The sequence below is a fragment of the Galeopterus variegatus genome, unplaced genomic scaffold (assembly GCF_000696425.1).
Source record: "Galeopterus variegatus unplaced genomic scaffold, G_variegatus-3.0.2 Scaffold1322, whole genome shotgun sequence".
Classification (NCBI taxonomy): Eukaryota; Metazoa; Chordata; class Mammalia; order Dermoptera; family Cynocephalidae; genus Galeopterus; species Galeopterus variegatus.
The window spans coordinates 253,450-271,878 of record NW_007727433.1 but is presented as its reverse complement, the minus strand read 5'-3'; the positions used below and the strand labels follow the sequence as shown (position 1 = coordinate 271,878).

The window sequence follows — 18,429 nt, the reverse complement described above, 5'->3', positions numbered from 1 at the left end:
GGAACTTGATGGCCACTGAACAAACTGCTGCACACATCAAGAATACTGTCTTCTGTCATCTCTGTCGCTGAAACGAAGATTCAGCCTTGCCGAAGTTCACCAGCCCTTACGCTTGCTCTAGGCCCCAGGACTCCTCTTTCAGCCACAGCCTGCAGCGCTGGGCTGTGGCAGCTCCAGGCCCCCAAAACCCGTAGTGCCTGACCTGAATGTCTCTGGGGTGTGTCTTACTCCTGGCTGTGCACGAATCACAGAAGCCAGCCCTCACGACCTCCAACCTGGGTATGAGTGTACTGCCCCCTGCCCCTAGAGACACCTGCACACACCCATGCACATGCATACATGCCATACATGCCTGCAGATGTGTACACGTCTACACAGCCACATACACATGCACAACCACGCACACACACGTATGCTTGTGTACCCATCATAGCTACATATACAGCAGCCATGCACACAGCCATGGACACACACATCTAGCTGTGCCACAGCATGCTAAGGAAGCAAACACAGCACTCAGCACTTTCCGGACAACATTTGGGACAGGAAACACTGCCCCGCCAGCCCTTGCCACATGCTTTGGCTCACAGAAAAGACTGGCGGGTCTAAGGCTCGGTGGGCCTGGCTGCAAATAATATAGACCCGCCTGGGATGCGGAATGTCTCTGGGTGGATCCTGTCGGGAGAGGAGCAGGATGCCGTGTGGGTCTGTGAGAGCTGAGCTCAGGTGGTAGATCAGGACACAGCGAAACACAGAAACTGGGAAGTCTTTACTGGCTGACTGCAGTAGCACGGCAAGGGGCAGAGAGAAGGGGTCGGCTCCCCCATTCCGTTCCCCACACGGAAGGCATCAGTCAGGGCCAGGTGGGGCCCAGAGGGTGGTCTCAGTCCTGCGGAGGGCCCAAACAAAAAGCTCCTGCTGTTTTATGGACCTGGTGGAGGGGAAAGCGAGGCTCAGAGTGGAAAGTCCTGAACACCGAGTCAAGGTGGAGAGGGGTTTTCAAGGCCCCCAGTTTGGAGGCCTCCTATGGAGCGCCTGGTCTAGGGACACAGCTGTGCCCGCAGCACCCAGCTTGACTGCGGTGGGGAAGGTGGCGTTCCCCAGGATACCTGCTGGGCAAAGCCCTTGCAACAGCCCCCAGTTGGGCCTGAAAGATCACAGGCAGAACCCAGGCCTGCCCAGCACCTCGTCTCCAGCACGGTAAGGAGGGCGGCTCCCTCCCGGGCATGCAGACGTGAGGGTGGAGACCTCTTCTTGTGGAGCAACCTTCTGGGGCCCGGCTGGGAGAAAGGGCGTCAAGGGCCCCTCTGTAGCACCAGCCCTTCCTGTCTTCCCTGGAGTGATCCAAAATTCAGAGCCTGGCCATCCTCGCTATCTCTAAACACCTGGTCGTCCAGGCCCACCAAGAGGATGTTCCGGGGGCCTGCAGGCCAGCTGAGTGTCTGCCGGGTACCCGCATCTCACTGGAGGTGGTGGTGATGGTAGCGGTGGCCTTAGTGGCCTGAGGGAGCCACGTGAGGCACTGACGCTGCTCCCCGCCCCTGGGACAGGTGCAGAGCCAGAGCCTGCCCCAGGTCACAGGCTGTGTTCACCAAGAGGTGAGGTCATCCCCGCTTCTGCACAGGACACCAGTCCGTGTCGGGGTAGAGAAGGCAGTGGACAGACTTAAACCTGGAAAAAGAGGAAGCCTGGGTCAGGGTTGCTGCCCCAGGTCACAGGCCGTGTTCACCAAGAGGTGAGGTCATCCCCGCTTCTGCACAGGACACCAGTCCGTGTTGGGGTAGAGAAGGCAGTGGACAGACTTAAACCTGGAAAAAGAGGAAGCCTGGGTCAGGGTTGCGGGTGGGGCAGGCTGGCACCGGAGCTCCTGTGGGGCTGACAGCCCACCCCCACTGCTGCTCACTCACCGCGTGGGGTCCTGCTGCAGGCTGAAGCCTCCGGCCACGTTCACCACATTACGTGGGTTCTCAGGACCCCCATAGCTCAAGGTGACCTGCAAGGGGGAGGGGGAGGACAGAAGGTGGGGGCCGCTGTCCCTCAGGGCCAGCTCTTCCTCCGTACCCTCTTCCTGCCTCAGGAGTCTCCGTGCTGGAGAGGCCCTGCACCCACCCGCCTCCCCCGTTTGCTCTGGGCCAGGTTTGGGGAACGGCACTGAAAGATGATGCGAGTCAAGAGGCAGCAGGACAACTCGGGAGGGGCCTGTGGGGCAGGGCAAGGAGTCTGGAACCTTCCTGGGACCTGCTCCATGTCTCTCACCACTGCCCAGCTGCCTCTGAGCCCCTGAGCCTTGGGAAGACCCGAGATCTGCCCTTTACCATGAACCCCCCCACCCCCCTACCCCAATGAGACTTGGTGTCACCACCTGCACTTAAGGACCTGTGTCCATCAGGCAAAAGGATCTTTCAAGGTCCACCCCAGCCACGTACAAATCCCAACCCTGAGTCCCCCCCACCCCCATGCCCTCACTCAGCTGGGAGACCACCCTGGAGGAGTGCGGGTGAGGCAAGACCCGGGGGCTGCCGTGTACCTGCTGGAGCACCGTGTCAGGTGGCAGTCTCTGCAGGTTCTCCAGGTGGGAGTGGAAGAGGGAGCTGTGTAGCAGGCGGGCGCCCAACAGCCCCTCCACGATGTAGCCCACTGTGCAGTCATCGGGCAGCCGCACTCTCTCAGCTGTGCTCATGAAGCTGCCCAGGCTACAGGGGCAGGTGGTCAGTGCCTCTTCTGCCCCCAGCCCCCTGGCCTCCCAGCCTGGGCAGCTGGGCCCCACTCACCTGGCCCACGGGCTCATCTTGAGGGCAAGGCCTCTGCTGAGGCAGAACCCAGCCCCCCCGGTAGCAAACCAGAATTTGACTCTGGTCACCTGGAGACAGAAGAGTCCCAATCAGGGCTTCCCAGGATAGGGCTCCTCACCTGACTGTTCATCCGACTCCCTGACAGTCATCCTTAATCTGCCCCTTAGGAGATCCCGCCCAGGCAACAGAGACTTCCCAGGGCACCAGGGGCCGGGGCACCTGCAAGCCAGTCGCCTGTGGCCTCCAGACCCCTCCTGGCTCGCCCAATTCCACGCACGTCTTGCCTGCTCCTGAACCACCACATCCGAGCTGCCTGGGTAGGTCAGTGCAGTGCTGCCTCAAGTTCCATGCCTTTTCCTGCCTGCTTTCCAAGCTACCAGCTGCGCCTCCCAGGCCTGGCATCGGGGCAGAGGTCTACCCTGTACTCACAGTTCCGCCTCCCTGGACCCTCTCGGTGGCCTCGATGGGGTGGTCCAGGCTAGGCCGCCCCAAGTAGATGTCTTGGCTGGGTGAAAAGGCAGACAGTAGATGCAGCAAGCCTTCGGGATTCACGTAATTGTCATCATCCACGTGGCAGAACCACCTGCAGAAGGGGAGAATGCTGTGCACAGGGCATGGGATGCTGGTGGGAGGCCCCGCCCCAGCTCTCCCTGGGCTCTCCGAAGGGACAGCGTACTTGCGCCCAGACTCGATGAACTTGTCATACTCCACTGACATCTTGCAGCAGAGCGCCTGGCGGGTGCGCACGGCCGAGCAGTTGGTGTTAATGACATGGTCACCTGGGGGTTGGGGATAAGTGAGGGTCCACACCCAGCCTGCCCGCTGAGGTCCAGGGCAGACCGTGGCTGTCTTGCGGGCCTGGCCACCCTGCAGGGGTCTGAGCGCAGCCCCAGCTCGGCCCTCACTCGGGGGATCCTGCTGCTGACCTCCAAGGTTGAAGCAGGGATGACGACCGGGAAGCCCAAGAGTGGAAACAGACCGGACACGCAGGGCCCTGACCAGCCCGTTCCCTGCTGGAGCTTCTTCAGGGGACGTGGCGCTGGCCTCAGGCCCTGGGAGGCCGGCCCGTGGCGGGGTCGGGACGCAGCGCGGGCTGGCCGGGTGGGTGTCCCGGCCCTGCGGGAGGATGATGGCCCAGTAACCCAGTTCCCAGACCTTGCTGTTGCTGCCAAGGAGACAGCCAGGAGGGCAAGGTTGAGAGGGGGGCTGGATGTGGAACCAAAACAACCTGAGCTCAGGTCAATACACAACAACCAAAGATCAACCGCGTGTCTATATGACAACAATGCACAACTAGAAACGGGAAAAAAAAGTATCATTTATGATAGCAACAAAAATTTGAAAAAATCTAACAAAGTATGTGTAAGATTTATGTGTTGAAAACCACGAAGCACTGATGAAAGAAATCAAAGGTTGAATCAATGGAGCGATGTACCGTGCTCCCGGCACAGGCAGCCGGCCGTGCCGCGCTAACGCTCTTTCTCCCTCGGCAGCCAGCCAGCTCTGTGTCAGGGTCGGGGGGTGCAGAGAGTCAGCACAGGATGAAGGGTGGCGCGGCCCCCGGCGCGGCCGCCTCGTCAGTGACAGATCTGGGCCGCGCGCTTCGCGGCGGTAGGGCAGCCCTCGTCCTGCCGGGCACGGCCGGGGACTCCAGCCTGAGCGCCAGTCTGTCGGCCTGTTCGCTGCTGCACGAGGTACCTCCCGGCGCAGGGTCCTCTGCTGGCCCGCGACGACAGGAACTCAGCGCCCGGCGCGGGAGGGAGGTGCTCCCGCCGGCCCGGAGCCGCGCTTTTTGCGCCTGAGCGAAGGAGAGCGCAGGCCGGTCCCGCTCCTGCCGGTCGGGCGGGCGGGCCTTGTGCAGCTCGCTTTGTCAAGGTGGTGGGGTCCTGGCCCCTCTGTGCCTCCCAGCGGGGGGCCGCGGGACTCCCCGAGATGACTCCTGTCCCCTTCTCCCACCCCGAGGCGTGACTCTCACCCCAGTCTTGCTGCTCAGTGCAGGCTGCAAGGGCTCGTCCTCCTGCCTCCTGGGTTTAAGGTGGTGTCCATTTCTTCTCTGTGGCTTGGAGGAAACTGCCTCAGGACGGTGGCTGGGAACGTGTGGAGGCCCTCGGGGGTCTCTGTTAATTGGTCCTCCCTGTGTCTGCCTTCCGGCCTCAGAGATGGGCGGTTACAGTCGGGTGAGGGTGTCTGTTCTTGAGACGCTAGTCTCGCCAGGAGCCCCCTCCCTGAGTGGCGGCACCAGAGCCTGGGTGAGAGTGGGGAGGGGCTGGAGAGGACACACTTGGGGGCAGCACCAGCGGGAGTGTAGTCCGATTGTGCCTTGGAAGATCTCGGGCAGAGCTGACCACGGAGGACAGTGAGGGTCTCTTGTCCTTCTTGGGCAGTCCATGGCTCAAGGTGCCTCGCCCATGTTGCAGGGGGCCGTGGAGCCCATGCAGATTGACGTGGACCCCCAGGAGGACCCACAGAATGCACCCGATGTCAACTACGTGGTGGAGAACCCCACCCTGGTATGGAGCCCAGTAGCGGGGGACCTTGTGGGGTCCAAGCCAGACTCCACTGCGGCCCACACAGGAGATAGATTGATCCTTCTCATGGGTCTCCCTGCTTGCGTCTTTCTTTTTTTTTTAAAAGATGACCGGTAAGGGGATCTTAACCCTTGACTTGGTGTTGTCAGCACCACACTCAGCCAGTGAGCGAACCAGCCATCCCTATATGGGATCCGAACCCGTGGCCTTGGTGTTATCAGCACTGCACTCTCCCGAGTGAGCCACGGGCCAGCCCCTTGCGTCTTTCTTTGACCCAGAAATCCTCAGGGCTTTTAACTGACCACTTATGTTGGGTCTTATGTTCAGCTGGAGACCCTGCACCCACGTGGAGGGGCCCTGCCTGTTGAGTCTCACAGCGAGGGTGGGTCTTTTTAGGGGTTCACCTGTTAAATGCTGTCTTCTTCCTGCTCAGCCCAGTGACCAGCACTCAGTAGTGCGTCCCCAGCCCTCACACTGTTCACTGTGGGGCTCTGCTCTGGAGGCTGTCCCCAGCCCACCCCAGTGGTCTCTCCTTAGCATGTGGGACAGCGTGGGGTCTCACACCCCCATGCCCAGATACCGAGTTCCTGGTATGGGCTCAGGGCCTCCTGGCATGGGCGAAGCATTCTGGCCAGGACAGTCCCCTGCTCCTCACTCATGGCCAGGGCTGGGACTGTGGGGTCCTGCCTTGCACACCCTGCCTGACCTTCTTGTCTCCCCCCCGCATGCCCACCTCCAGGATCTGGAGCAGTACGCAGCCAGCTACAGCGGCCTCATGCGCATCGAGCGGCTGCAGTTCATTGCTGATCATTGCCCCCCACTGCGGGTGGAGGCCCTGAAGATGGCGCTCTCCTTTGTGCAGAGAACCTTTAATGTGGACATGTATGAGGAGATCCACCGGAAGCTTTCAGAGGCCACCAGGTGAGGCCAGGAGCTTGGCAAGAGGAGGTAGAGGCCGTGCTGGGAGCAGGCACCTGGGGCTGAGTGTGGTGTGTCCCCTCGGGGCCCCCTCCTCTGGTCTGGCACTGCCACTACATGGTGAGGTTGCCATGCAAGAAGTGCAGGGAACACACCTCTGTGTTGATAAGTCGCAACGGGTAGTATATGGCAACAACACCTGTGCTCTTCTTTCCCTGGCGAGGGGAACGAACGTCCCCTGCATGTCTCCAGGCTTCTCCCTGCACGTGTCCACGTTCAGTTGTTCTGACTAGGGAGGAGCTGGTGGAGATGAGACTTGTTCCTCTCCTCACAGGCTGCACTGGGCAGCCTCTCCCCCGTTGGGCTTGCCCACTGTTGTGGGCTCCCATGGTCAGCAATCATCTCTGCCCTGTTGCAGACTGGGTCCCTCAAGGTGGGAGTTGGGAACCTGCCTGCAGATCCGTCTCTGAGGTCCAATCTGTGGCTGGCGACTCCCTTTCCCACCTCTCTGGCCCCGTGACCGTCACCATACTGATGGCCAGGTCCTCCCCAGGGAGCTGCAGAATGCTCCTGATGCTATCCCTGAGAGTGGTGTGGAACCGCCACCCCTGGACACGGCCTGGGTGGAGGCCACTCGGAAGAAGGCCCTGCTGAAGCTGGAGAAGCTGGACACAGACCTGAAGAACTACAAGGGCAACTCCATCAAGGAGAGCATCAGGTGCCGCCCGCCCGGGGCAGGGGAGGCGGGTGGCTGGGCCTAGAGGGCCTCGAGTGGTGTCCACTCACGGTCAGACTCACAGGCGCGGCCATGATGACCTGGGTGACCACTACCTTGACTGTGGGGACCTTAGCAACGCCCTCAAGTGTTATTCCCGGGCCCGAGACTACTGCACCAGCGCCAAGCACGTCATCAACATGTGCCTGAACGTCATCAAGGTGAGCCCTGTGGTGGGCATGGGGGTGCCGGGACAGCCCTGGGCCAGGAAGTGGCACCCAGGCTTAGTCTGGCTCTGTCCACTCATCCCCCAGGTCAGCGTCTACTTGCAGAATTGGTCTCACGTGCTGAGCTACGTCAGCAAGGCCGAGTCTACTCCTGAGATAGCCGAGGTATGGCCCACCTCCTCTAAGACTCTGCCCAGGAGCCCTGACCACTGCTGGCCCCTCTGATGCGCCCCCATCCCCATCTTCTCCCCTGAGTCTGCCTTTGTTCCCTCAGGCTGGGGGCCAGGGACTGGGTGTTGAGTTCCAGGGAACAGTAAGGTCATGGGAGGCCTTGGTATCTCATGTGCGTGGTCTTTCCTTTGCAGCAGCGTGGGGAGCGGGACAGCCAGACACAGGCCATCCTCACCAAGCTCAAGTGTGCTGCAGGTGAGGGTCTGGGTGCCTGGGCAGGGCTCACCAGCCAACCCCCCATGCGCCCCTTATTGTTCTCACAACCCAGGGAAGTAGGACCATCCCTGCATTAGGGTTAGGGAAAGGGACCCTGGCAGGCTGCAGGGCATTGCTGGGTAAACGTGCCCCAAATCCAGGGTTGTGGGAAATGCCTGCTCAATTCCACCATGGGAGGGCCAGCAAGTGACCCATGGTCAGCACAGTGTCATTTTCCAACACAGTGCCCTCACAGCGTGTGCCCCATTAGTCAAGTGTGTGGCCCGGCGCAGGTCATTGGCTTCTCTGAGGCTGGGTGTCCTTTGCAATCATGATACCCACTGTTTAAGGCTTCCCTGGTGCCTAACTTCAGGGAGCATGCTCAGGGTTCATGGGGCCTGATGGCTAGAGTCTGTCCCTGCTGCTAAGGAGTAGCACCTGGGCACGAGAGGCCAGGGGGCCCGCTGATGGTCATGTCCTGCCTGGCCTCAGAGGCTCTGCGGTCTCCTCCAGGCAGCCGGGCTTCATCCTGTCCTCTGTCCTCACAGGCTTGGCTGAGCTGGCCGCCCGCAAGTACAAGCAGGCCGCCAAGTGCTTCCTGCTGGCTTCCTTTGATCACTGCGACTTCCCAGAGGTGAGGGGACCGCCTGGGCAGGTGGGAGGCCTGTCTTTGTTGGGGACCTCCAGAGATCCCAGGTCTCTGGAGCCCCTTCCTTTTTGCCCTTCAGCTGCTTTCCCCCAGCAACGTGGCCGTCTATGGTGGCTTGTGCGCCCTGGCCACCTTTGACCGGCAGGAGCTGCAGCGCAATGTCATCTCCAGCAGGTGGGTACAGGGTGGGGGTGTTGGCCCTGTAGTCCCGAGGGGCAGCCCCTCCATCCCTCTTTCTGGGCCTTTACTCTGGCCCCGCTTGTCCCTATATCACCTTGCTCTGCTCGCCCAGGTGTGTGCCAGACACTGGTGTTCCGCTGGCACCTTTGGGGCGGGGGCAGGAGGGGGTGGGCTCTGAGCAGTCTGGCATCTGCAGCTCCTTCAAGTTGTTCTTGGAGCTGGAACCACAGATTCGAGACATCATTTTCAAGTTCTACGAGTCCAAGTATGCCTCATGCCTGAAGATGCTGGACGAGATGAAGGTGAGGGGCTTGGCCTGGGGGTGGGCTGGTCCCCTGCTTCTAGCAGGAACCAGGGCCACAGCGGCCAGCCCCTGACCAGCCCTCCTCTGTAGGATAACCTGCTCCTGGACATGTACCTGGCCCCCCACGTCAGGACTTTGTATGCCCAGATCCGCAACCGCGCCCTTATCCAGGTAGCGCAGGGATAGGCCGGGCGGGGCACAGCAGACACGTGCAGCCACTGCAGGGCTGACGGCCCCTCTGCTTTGCAGTACTTCAGCCCCTATGTGTCTGCTGACATGCACAAGATGGCCATGGCCTTCAACACCACGGTGGCAGCTCTGGAAGATGAGCTGACGCAGCTCATCCTGGAGGGGCTCATTAATGCCCGCATTGACTCACACAGCAAGGTGGCTGGGGGCTGCAGGGCAGGTGGGAACAGCTGGTGGGCCCGGGTGGTCCCACTGGGCCCTGCTGAGCCTGTGCCTGCACAGGTCCTGTACGCCCGGGATGTGGACCAGCGCAGCACCACCTTTGAGAAGTCCCTGCTGATGGGCAAGGAGTTCCAGCGCCGCGCCAAGGCCATGATCCTGAGGGCGGCTGTGCTGCGCAACCAGATCCACGTCAAGGTGAGTGACCTGGGGGGTGCCAGGGGTGGGCCAGCACCTCGCAGCCCCCAGGCTGAGCCACCTGTCTCCATCACAGTCCCCTCCCAGAGAAGGAAGCCAGGGGGAGCTGACTCCGGCCAACAGCCAGTCCCGGATGAGCACCAACATGTGAGAGGCAGCCTGCCGGCTCCAGAACGGTCTGTACACCCCTTCCTCATCCCTGCGGACTCGGCTCCTGGCCCTGCCTGCTTACCTTCAGAGAGGAGGCTGAGTGCTATCTGCAGCCATCTGAGGGCCTGGCCGGGGATGCCAGCCCCTCGGCCCGTCTGGAAGGAGGGCCTGCAGGGCTCAACCCCTCGGGTTTCTGTCCCCAGGAGTGGACTGCGCAGCATCTCCCAAACCCTCCCCCGTGTGTCGTGTGGGCTACAGGCGAGGTGGTGACGTCTGCAGCCATCTGAGGGCCTGGCCGGGGATGCCAGCCCCTCGGCCCGTCTGGAAGGAGGGCCTGCAGGGCTCGACCCCTCGGGTTTCTGTCCCTAGGAGTGTACTGCGCAGCATCTCCCAAACCCTCCCCCGTGTGTCGTGTGGGCTACAGGCGAGGTGGTGACGTCACACTGCATTAAAAGCAGACTGCAGTTGTGTTTGGCTCTGTGCCTTCCTGCTGCCAGAGGCTCTGGCCCTGCTGGGCCGCCTGGGGTTTCTGAGGGGCAGGGCCTGGTCCGTGCTTCAGGTCTCTCCTGTACTTCAGGAAGCCCCCTGGAGGCTCTGGCTTGGCCATGGGGGTGGGCAGGGAGGGGACCTAAACCCCAGCTTCCCTCTGTAGACACCTCAGCTGCCTTCATGCAGAGACATCTCCCCTTCGTTTGAAGTCTTCCCTGGCCTTGACTGTGCCCTCCCAGCTCAGGGGCTTCCTTGGCCCTGGGGGTGCCACAAACTGCCAGCTCTCTGCACTGCATCTTCGAAATGATTTATTGTTCACTTTTGAAAACATGAGTTGTGAGAACAGGGCAGGTCCAGCCTGGGGCCTGCTCCCCGGTGCAGCATTTCCAGGCCCCCAGTGTGGGCCAGCAGGAGGACACTGGCACGTCCTTCCCTGGTCAATAGCAGGAGATTCCCTGAGTAAAAGGCATTTCCTTAAGTAAGAAAGACGGGTCCAGGCTTCAGCAGCAGTCCTGGGCAGGAGTGCTGCCAGCCCTTTAGGCCAGAGCACTGCCCACAACTTCAGAGATGCCACCTGGTGCCCCAGGCCTTGTGTGCTGAGACTCCTGCAGCTCGGACTGGGCCCCTTTCCAGGCCAGAGACTTCTCCAATTTGGTTTTAAAAAGCAATCCATGACCTGACAGAGGGGGTGAGAGGGAAAATAAAATGGGATCAGGGAGCCAAGGGCCCACTACTTACCGGGCAGATGGCTGCTGGCGGCAGGTGCCCTCACCTGGGCAGTCCGCCGTCTCTCTGAAGGCTCGCTTTTTGCAGCAGCCACGGCACAGGTTGAACACGCACCTGTTGCCCTGGGCACAGGAAAGCCAGTGAGATTTTACGCCTTCCCCAGGGCCAGGCGGGAATAGCCCTGGCCATCTGCAAGCCCCTGCTGGGTACCCCATGGCCTGGACACAGCCCAGGGACCATAGCACAGGGAGAGCACAGCCCCCAAGCCACTTGTCCACTCACGGTCATCCCCACTCCAGGTCTTGGCAGGGGGTGACAAAAGCCATTTCTTCCCCAGGAGGACTGGACAGAAGGCAAGGGGGCTGTTCACAGGAGCACCCACCCCACCTTGAACCACTCTGAGACAGCGTCAGTGGGGACCCTCCCATCCACTTGAGCTGAGGTCTGGGCAGCACATGGCCAACCGAACTGGCTCACCTTTGGATTTCCACACTGGTCACACTTTGCATATTTTGCTAGGAAAAGAACAAAAAGATGCTGATTGAGGAGGGAAGCCCACTCTGGGCTGGGATGGCCACCGGCCACCCTGTCTGCCTTCACGAAGCCCACTAACAGGTGTCCCTATTGGCAATGGGCAGCCAGGCTAGGGGGCAGAGGACAAGGCTGGCCATGTCCACTTTTCCCTTTGGACAAGTGGTGGGCAGCAGGACACAGTGAGCACAGGTTCTGCAGAAACAAACACAAAGCAAGGGGCAGGGAGCCCTGGCGGGAAGATCTGCCCCATCCCACCCCCAGATGAAGACAGGGAGTGGCATTCCACCCACTGGCAGGCTGGGGAGATTTGACACCCTTCACTGCCCGTTTCCCACAGCAAAAGAGCCAGGAAGGGTGAGATCAGCAACTCGGCCCAAAGCCCTGTTTTCCTGCCTCTCTGCTGCCTCAAGGAGGTGGCTGAGGGTGCGAGGTAGCCAGCAACTGCAGTCCCGCCAGCCCCTGGAGGGGGGGATGTGGGAAGATTCCGGGGCCCTCCCTGCTGCTCTGATTTGCAGAGCAGTTGGCAGACCTGATGGGGTCTGGGAGGCAGTCAGGGCTGAGAGCCCAGGTGGGCTGGTCCAGCAGTCTTAGGAGAGACAAACACGGATGGCACTGGGCTGAGACCTTGCAGCCCGACTACGAGGCTGTGTCTGACAAGTCCTGAGTGAACACATTTCTGGACTTTTGGAGAGGAACAAGCAGCCTCATCCCGTCTAATTTTGTCCAAAGATGCAGCTTCCAGCCCAGCAGCACAGCCCCAACCCTCTCTGCAGGCTCTCGGCCTCCTGCTCAGAGGCTGCTGGGCTGTCTGCAAGAGGCCAGGGCATGCCAAGGGCTCTGCTGGGCAGGGACAGCCTCAGTGGACTGGGGCCCTGCAGACAACACCCTTGGTGGCAACTCTGGAAGCGCCTGGCTGAAGAGCTTGTCCCATGGCCTCACCTAACTCGCTGTAAGTAGATGTCCCCCTGCACAGGGTTTCACCACACAACACTGATGTCTGGCCTAACCATACCCCAAGTGCCCCAGGCAGGCCCTCCACGGTGTGTCTCTGGCTTTGGACCCGGGTTTCTGCCATGTGAAAGACAAGGGTGAGGAAGAGCCACCCAGGCTGGCCTTTGCCTGCCTCCCCCAGGCCCAGTGGTGGGAGCAGCGCTCACGTTTCAGAGAGGGGTCGAAGGTCTTGTGGGGGTTCCTCAGCTGCTTCTTCTGCTTGTTCTTGGATAGGACATCTGCGCCGCCCTCCTCCTCCTCTAGGGCTCGCTTGCTGCGGGCACTGCCGTTCTCCTTGCTCCCCTCCCTGGGCCTAGGGGGAGGGCAGCGGGCAGGACTGAAGGATACCTGGGAGAGGCAGATGCCAGGCACAGCCACAGGGGGCAGGAGGGGCAGTGACAGGTGCTGGTGCAGTGGCATGTAGCTCCCCATGCCCCAAGCAGCTCTGCTGTCTGGCTGGCCAGATGGACTGGGTCTGCACAGGGCTGCACAGTGGAATGAGTGGCTGGCATAGGTTGGGTCCCCCTGGGACGGTGTCTGCATGTCAGGGGCCCAGGATCTGAGCCACTGAGCCCTGGACAGGTTGTGGCCGGAGATGACAGCTCCACCTCACTTCCTGACCCCAGGGACAAGTCCACTCAGGATCAGAAGAATTTGGAGAAGTGTCTTATGGGAGTAAAGACTTAAGATCTAAGTGTCCAGTGACAGGGAAGGACAGAGCTAAAACTCCAGCACCTCCACCAGGACACAGAGAGCAGGCCGGGCTCCCTCACTCTCTCCTGTCTCAAGAGCAGACACTGACTGACCTCATGGCAGGGTTTGGGGGAGACAGGCACAGGGCAGGTGGCCCCCCGTCATGTGCACCCCTGCCCACAGATGGGCTCCCTCACTCTCTCCTGTCTCAAGAGCAGACACTGACTGACCTCATGGCGGGGTTTGGGGGAGACAGGCACAGGGCAGGTGGCCCCCCGTCATGTGCACCCCTGCCCACAGACTGGTGGGGGAGCTCACCCTGGCCGCACATAGGGCTGACAGATCCAGTGGAAGAATGGCAAGCCACCAGCTGGCTTCTCTCCCTCCTGCTGGGCCATTTCCTCCTGCAAAAGCCCAAGGGCCCTGGTCACAGCTCACAGCTCACAGCTCAGGCCCCTGGCCCCCACCACCGTTGGTCTCCCGCAGCCCCAATGCCTGCCTGGCACCGCAGCTTCAGCTCCTGGCTCACAGCAGCGATGCCCTCCAGGGTCTTGGCTTTGGCGAGTTCCTCTCGAAGCTGCTGATGCACCTGCAGCCTGAGACAGACACCCCATCATGTGCACTGGGCACAAAGGGCCTGGGTCTCTTCCCACCGGGCCTCCCGTCCAACTTCACTTCCAAGTCACCAGCCCTCAGGACTTGACTTGGTGGGAAATTGCTATGGTAAACCCCCAGACGCCACAGGCAGGACTCTGGCACCTACCCGACACAGCTCCTGCCTTGGGCCAACTCACGTGTGGTGCCACAGCTTGAAGAGATGGGCGCGGACACAGGACAGCGGGCAGGGGTGCTGGCGCACGATGTCTAGGTACTCCTCGGCCAGCTCCCACACAGCAGGGCTCCGGCCCTCGAACAGGGCAGGGTTGTGCAGGATGCCCTCTGGGAAGATGAGGAAAGGAAGGCCTCATGAGGCCAATGCCCAGTGGATGACGGAGGAAAGCCTAGGGCACTGGGACACCGTCCTGTGCCACCTCACATCAGAGACAAGGTGGCTACCCACTCGTGGGCTAGCTGCTGGAAGGCAGCCTGGGAGGCCTGGCCTGAGCGCTCAAGCCCAGCACAGCAGGTGGGACAGCACTGCAGGGAAGACCGTGAGAGGACTGGCTGGCCCCCTAGCTGGGGGCATGGGCACGTGGACAGCCCCAGCTCACCTGCACTCATGACCCCCTGCACGCCCGTGGCCTGGATGCAACGCTCCACGTCCTGCAGGCACTGGATGTTCCCGTTGGCAAACACAGGGATGGCCACAGCCTTCCTGCCAGGAGAGAAGCGCCTGTCCCTGCACGCGACCCACAACAGGGCCCAGGCCCAGGAGACTGGGACCAGCCCCAAAACTCTTATCTTGGCAGGGGGCCAAGTGTGCTGAGTACCCTGAGGTGTGGAGCTGGGTCTAACCCCCACCCCCATCCCACGAAGCCCGAAGGACTGGCAGCCGCATTCACTCACCGCACAGCCTCAATGTGCTCCCAGGATGCTGCACCCGACAGGGTCCCCTTCTGCTCCTTGGTGCGCCCATGCACAGTCAGCAACTAGCACAGTGGGACCAGCCCCAAAACTCTTATCTTGGCAGGGGGCCAAGTGTGCTGAGTACCCTGAGGTGTGGAGCTGGGTCTACCCCCCACCCCCATCCCACGAAGCCCGAAGGACTGGCAGCCGCATTCACTCACCGCACAGCCTCAATGTGCTCCCAGGATGCCGCACCCGACAGGGTCCCCTTCTGCTCCTTGGTGCGCCCATGCACAGTCAGCAACTAGCACAGACCAGTGCTGGCTCAACCCTCTACCCTGCCCCTGGCTGAAGCCCGCAGACCAACTCTGGGGGACCCTCTCCCTCAGTTTCTCAGCTCCCCATGCAAGGCAGAGGGAAGCCTGTCCTGAGCCTGGCTCATGTGGCCCCGGCTCATGTGGGCCTAGCGGATGCTCTGGCCCCACCCAGGTGGTGGCCCAGCCCCGCTCTGCCTGACCCGCCTTCGAGCCCTGGGCCCTCACCTGGCAGCCGGCCTTCTCCAGCATCTGAGCGTACTTCACGGTCTTGTCGATCTCCGGGAAGACACGGATTTTGCACGTGATGGGAACAGAGAGTTTCTCATGGGCCAGCAGAACTGGGGAGGAGAGATGGCTCCTGAGGGAAGCGGGGGGCTCCCACTCCAGCCTGTAAAGCCCCTGAGGTCCAGGCCCCTTGTGGACGGCCGAGCTGCATCAGCTTTGCCAGGGGCACTCTAGCTGTCACCCGGGTGGTTACGCTCAGGCTGCTGGGCAGGTCCCCTCGGCCTTTTCCTTTGTCCTTGCACATTCATGCAACAAGCGACAGACACCAGCTCCCACACAATGGCAGCTGAGGCTCCATCTCCCAGGCATCAGGGCTGGCACTAAGCTCAGACGCTGCCTCAGCACTGACTGACTGGCTCTAAGGGGGCAGCTGGCCCAGGACAGCAACTCTTCACAGCCACCTTCTTCCAGCAGGGAGAGCACTGTGGCCAGGAGGCTCCTGAGTGACCTCGGGATGCTCTGCTGGCCACAGTCCTTCCTGGGTCCTAGCCAAGTGGCCAGCACCAAGCTCCTGCCATACCTCTCTAGGGCCCCTTCACTGGCCACACAGTGGCTCGTGGACAACTCACTCATTCTTTGGAGCAAGTCCCATTCCTCCTGCAGGAAGGCACCATAGTGACCTGCAAAGGACAAGCATGGCCCCTCTGGCACCCATGGCAAGGCCAGGAAGGACCAAGGCTGCCTCTGCCCCTCATGTGGCCCGCCTTTCCTCCTGCATCCATACAAGTGCCAAGGCTCCCTGCAGCCGGCACCACAGGGTCCCCAGAAGCAGCAGTGTCTGGTTGGGGCAGGGCATAATCATGGAGTCAAGCAGTTGGTCAGTGCCAGACTATGGGGCCTGTTTGCCAAGCTCAAAAGGCGCTGAGCGGACCACCCCCAGCACCTCAAGGGCCCAGAGAGGAGAAAAGCTGAGCCCCACATGCATGCACACGGCAGCATAAGGGGCTGGCAGCAGCTTCATGTCAGCAAACCACATGGGCCCAGAGGGGGCATGACTGGCCCCCTGCCTGCACCAGCAGAGCTCGGCCCCAGCCCCCAGCCCGGGTGCCTGAGAACAGCAACCTCCAGAAGGAGGAGAGAAAGGGCCAGCTTGCTGGCCTAAGTTGCCACTGGGATCAGAGCCTTCCCCCAAGCTCACCCACCCCGGCCACAAGGGAGCCGGCCCTGGACTCCCCACCCAAGCACCCACAGGCCCAACACACTGGGCCTCGGCAGGCATGTACCACAAAACCCTGGGCCTGAGCTCACCTCTCTTGGCTATCATCTGTGGGCAGCCCAAGTTCAGGTCGACAGCATCACAGTAGTCCTGGGCCAGGAGAGCTGCCTGGACAAATACCTCTGGATCGTTGGCACAGAACTAGAGAGGACATAGAAGTCACCCACAAGCTGGGCCAGGCTCTGGTCCCAGGCTGCCCAGCCCTACTAGGGGTTCCAGGGTGACCTGATGGGGTTGTGGCCCCAGGTTCACTGTAGGATAGCATCTGGTCCTGCCAATGTTGACAACAAGACAGAGCTGGGACTGCCAGGTGAGAGCTGCAGGCTGACAGGACTTCTGCTGTGTAACAGAAGCTGCTGCTGCTGTCACCTCCCATGAGCAGAGCCGCCTTTCTCATCACCTTGAGTGGGGGGCTGTGAATCTCTCCCATCACCCAGGAAGGGGGTCAGCCCTGGGGTGCACCCAGCAGCTCCATGGAATCTCTGCTGCAGCTGTGTTGGTGCCACATGCCCATCCCCCTCCCCCCAGAATTGGGAAGCTGTTTCTTCCCATGGCTGAAGGTGACATCCCCATGCAGAGGGAAGGATGCTTCACCAGGTGTTCCAGGGCAATGGCACTGGCAGCCACAGTCTCCTGCCCACCTGCACGATGAGGGGCCGGTCCTCAGGGCACGCTTCACAGTACAGATTCTCCTTCCGGTAGTTGGCATCCCGCACAAATACCTGGGCATGCAGCATGGGCGTGTAGCAGAGGTGGGCCCCATGGCGGCGGCTCAGCAGCCTCCAGGCCAGCTCACTCTGGTCCACCATGGGGGCCACCACATGGCGGGCCCGTTGCAGGGTACAGCTCCAGAACTCAAAGCCCCGCAGCTTTGGCATTGTCTCCACACTGAAGGAGGGAGAAGACCAGGTGCTCAGCCATGGCCATGGTCAGCCCAGCGTGCAGAGCCGAGCCCAGCGAGGGCCACAAAATGAAACACAGAGGAGCTGGTCATTCTTCTCAAGAACAGACACTCCAGTGCCACGGGTACTAAAGGTGTCAGAGGAGGCTCAAGACCTTCTAGCAGAGACCTTGGGCAAGTCCCTGGACCCTTGGGCCCTAACCCCTCATTTGTTAGTGGGATTGAGTGTTTGCTTGTTAGGCCTGGGGTGAAGAGAAGACGAAATGGTAAAGACAGTGTCCTAGCCGGAGTCTGGTCCGGAACTGACCACCATAAAATGAAGTTGTAACCAGGCCCAGGGCCTCCACCAAGGCAGGACCACCCTGCAGCCTCCCCGCCCCCTGCGACCCCTCCTCCGGGGTGCCACGGGCAGTGATGAACACTGTGAGGATGAGCCCATGCCCCTCCTTTTAAAAATGATTCTCAGCCCCTCCAGCAAGGGTGAGAAAGAACAGGGACTCTTTGCTGTGGCTTTTGTCTTTTCATGCTGGGCTGCTTAACCTGGTCGGAACCATCCTTCCACCAGTGACTTAACGTGCAGTGGCCAAGATATGGTTAGCCATGACACAGCTTGGGGACAGCCTGTGAGGAACATCTACTTCACGCACCAACTTTTAACATTACTAAGCAGGTGCGTCAGTTTAATGATTGACTAAGTGCCAGTCCTTAACTTGGAATTTTCAGTGATTGTGAAATTACACATAAAAATCATCCAGGTCACTGGCATCCTTACCTGTGAGTGTTCCTGCCTGTGTCCTCCGAAGCCACAGCACTGGCTGGGTCCCCCCAGTGCTGGGCCCCCTGGAGCTAGGTCCTGGTGCTGGGTCCCCTGGTGCCAGATCCCAGGTGCTGGGTCTCCCGGTACTGGGTCCCCTCGTGCTGGGCAGCCCGATGCTGGGTCCCCTGTGCTAGGCAGCCTGGTGGTGCTGGGTCCCTGGTGCTGGGAAGCTTAGTTGTGCTGCGTCCCCGGGTGCTGGGAAGCTTGGTGGTGCTGGGTAGCGGTACTGGGCCCCTGGTGCTGGGTCCCCCGATACTGGACAGCCCGGTGTGGGTCCCCAGTGCTGGGTCCTCTGGAGCTAGGTCCTGGTGCCAGGTCCCCTGGTCCTGGGTCCCCCGTTTCTGGGAAGTCTGTGCTGGGTCCCCCGGTACCGGGCAGACCCCCGCGCCCGGCTGCGCCCTCGCTCGCGTCCGCGCAGTCCCCGGGACGCGGCCAGGCCCGGGTGCCCAGACCTCGGTCG

The 18,429-nt window shown here is 61.2% G+C and overlaps 3 protein-coding genes across 6 annotated transcripts; 1 reads left to right on the top strand and 2 right to left on the bottom strand.

Annotated features, from left to right (window-relative positions):
* Window positions 1-749: 749 nt before the first annotated feature.
* Window positions 750-3,566, bottom strand: RFNG (RFNG O-fucosylpeptide 3-beta-N-acetylglucosaminyltransferase). Of its 3 annotated transcripts, XR_550739.1 has the most exons (7): window positions 3,469-3,566; window positions 3,222-3,375; window positions 2,772-2,860; window positions 2,528-2,693; window positions 1,908-1,993; window positions 1,386-1,671; window positions 750-931 (listed from the first exon to the last, which is right to left on the bottom strand). XR_550739.1 is itself a non-coding variant. In XM_008576274.1 (6 exons), exons 1-6 carry the CDS (start codon window positions 3,507-3,509, stop codon window positions 1,605-1,607), a joined length of 603 nt encoding a protein of 200 aa, XP_008574496.1. In that variant the 5' UTR covers window positions 3,510-3,566; the 3' UTR covers window positions 750-1,604. The 3 variants fall into 3 exon arrangements, 2 of the variants coding, with proteins under 2 accessions (XP_008574496.1, XP_008574497.1); XM_008576274.1 differs by having other exon boundaries at window positions 750-1,671; XM_008576275.1 differs by lacking the exons at window positions 750-931; window positions 1,386-1,671 and adding an exon at window positions 1,716-1,808.
* A 1,326-nt stretch (window positions 3,567-4,892) lies between these two features.
* Window positions 4,893-9,971, top strand: GPS1 (G protein pathway suppressor 1). 2 transcript variants are annotated; one of them, XR_550738.1, is made up of 14 exons: window positions 4,893-5,302; window positions 6,060-6,241; window positions 6,792-6,956; window positions 7,039-7,174; window positions 7,268-7,345; window positions 7,549-7,606; window positions 8,155-8,240; window positions 8,335-8,429; window positions 8,632-8,737; window positions 8,830-8,910; window positions 8,989-9,126; window positions 9,211-9,345; window positions 9,422-9,758; window positions 9,925-9,971. XR_550738.1 is itself a non-coding variant. In XM_008576273.1 (13 exons), exons 1-13 carry the CDS (start codon window positions 5,180-5,182, stop codon window positions 9,494-9,496), a joined length of 1,461 nt encoding a protein of 486 aa, XP_008574495.1. In that variant the 5' UTR covers window positions 4,894-5,179; the 3' UTR covers window positions 9,497-9,763. The 2 variants fall into 2 exon arrangements, 1 of the variants encoding a protein (XP_008574495.1); XM_008576273.1 differs by lacking the exon at window positions 9,925-9,971 and having other exon boundaries at window positions 4,894-5,302; window positions 7,546-7,606; window positions 9,422-9,763.
* A 360-nt stretch (window positions 9,972-10,331) lies between these two features.
* On the bottom strand, window positions 10,332-17,996 carry DUS1L (dihydrouridine synthase 1-like (S. cerevisiae)). The gene is made up of 14 exons (XM_008576272.1): window positions 17,925-17,996; window positions 16,893-17,139; window positions 16,284-16,392; window positions 15,605-15,655; window positions 14,976-15,088; window positions 14,655-14,737; window positions 14,139-14,242; window positions 13,722-13,866; window positions 13,427-13,523; window positions 13,246-13,331; window positions 12,402-12,547; window positions 11,188-11,225; window positions 10,757-10,832; window positions 10,332-10,660 (listed from the first exon to the last, which is right to left on the bottom strand). The coding sequence occupies exons 2-14, from the start codon at window positions 17,127-17,129 to the stop codon at window positions 10,521-10,523; spliced, it is 1,425 nt and encodes a 474-aa protein (XP_008574494.1). The 5' UTR covers window positions 17,130-17,139; window positions 17,925-17,996; the 3' UTR covers window positions 10,332-10,520.
* Between the last annotated feature and the right edge of the window lie 433 nt (window positions 17,997-18,429).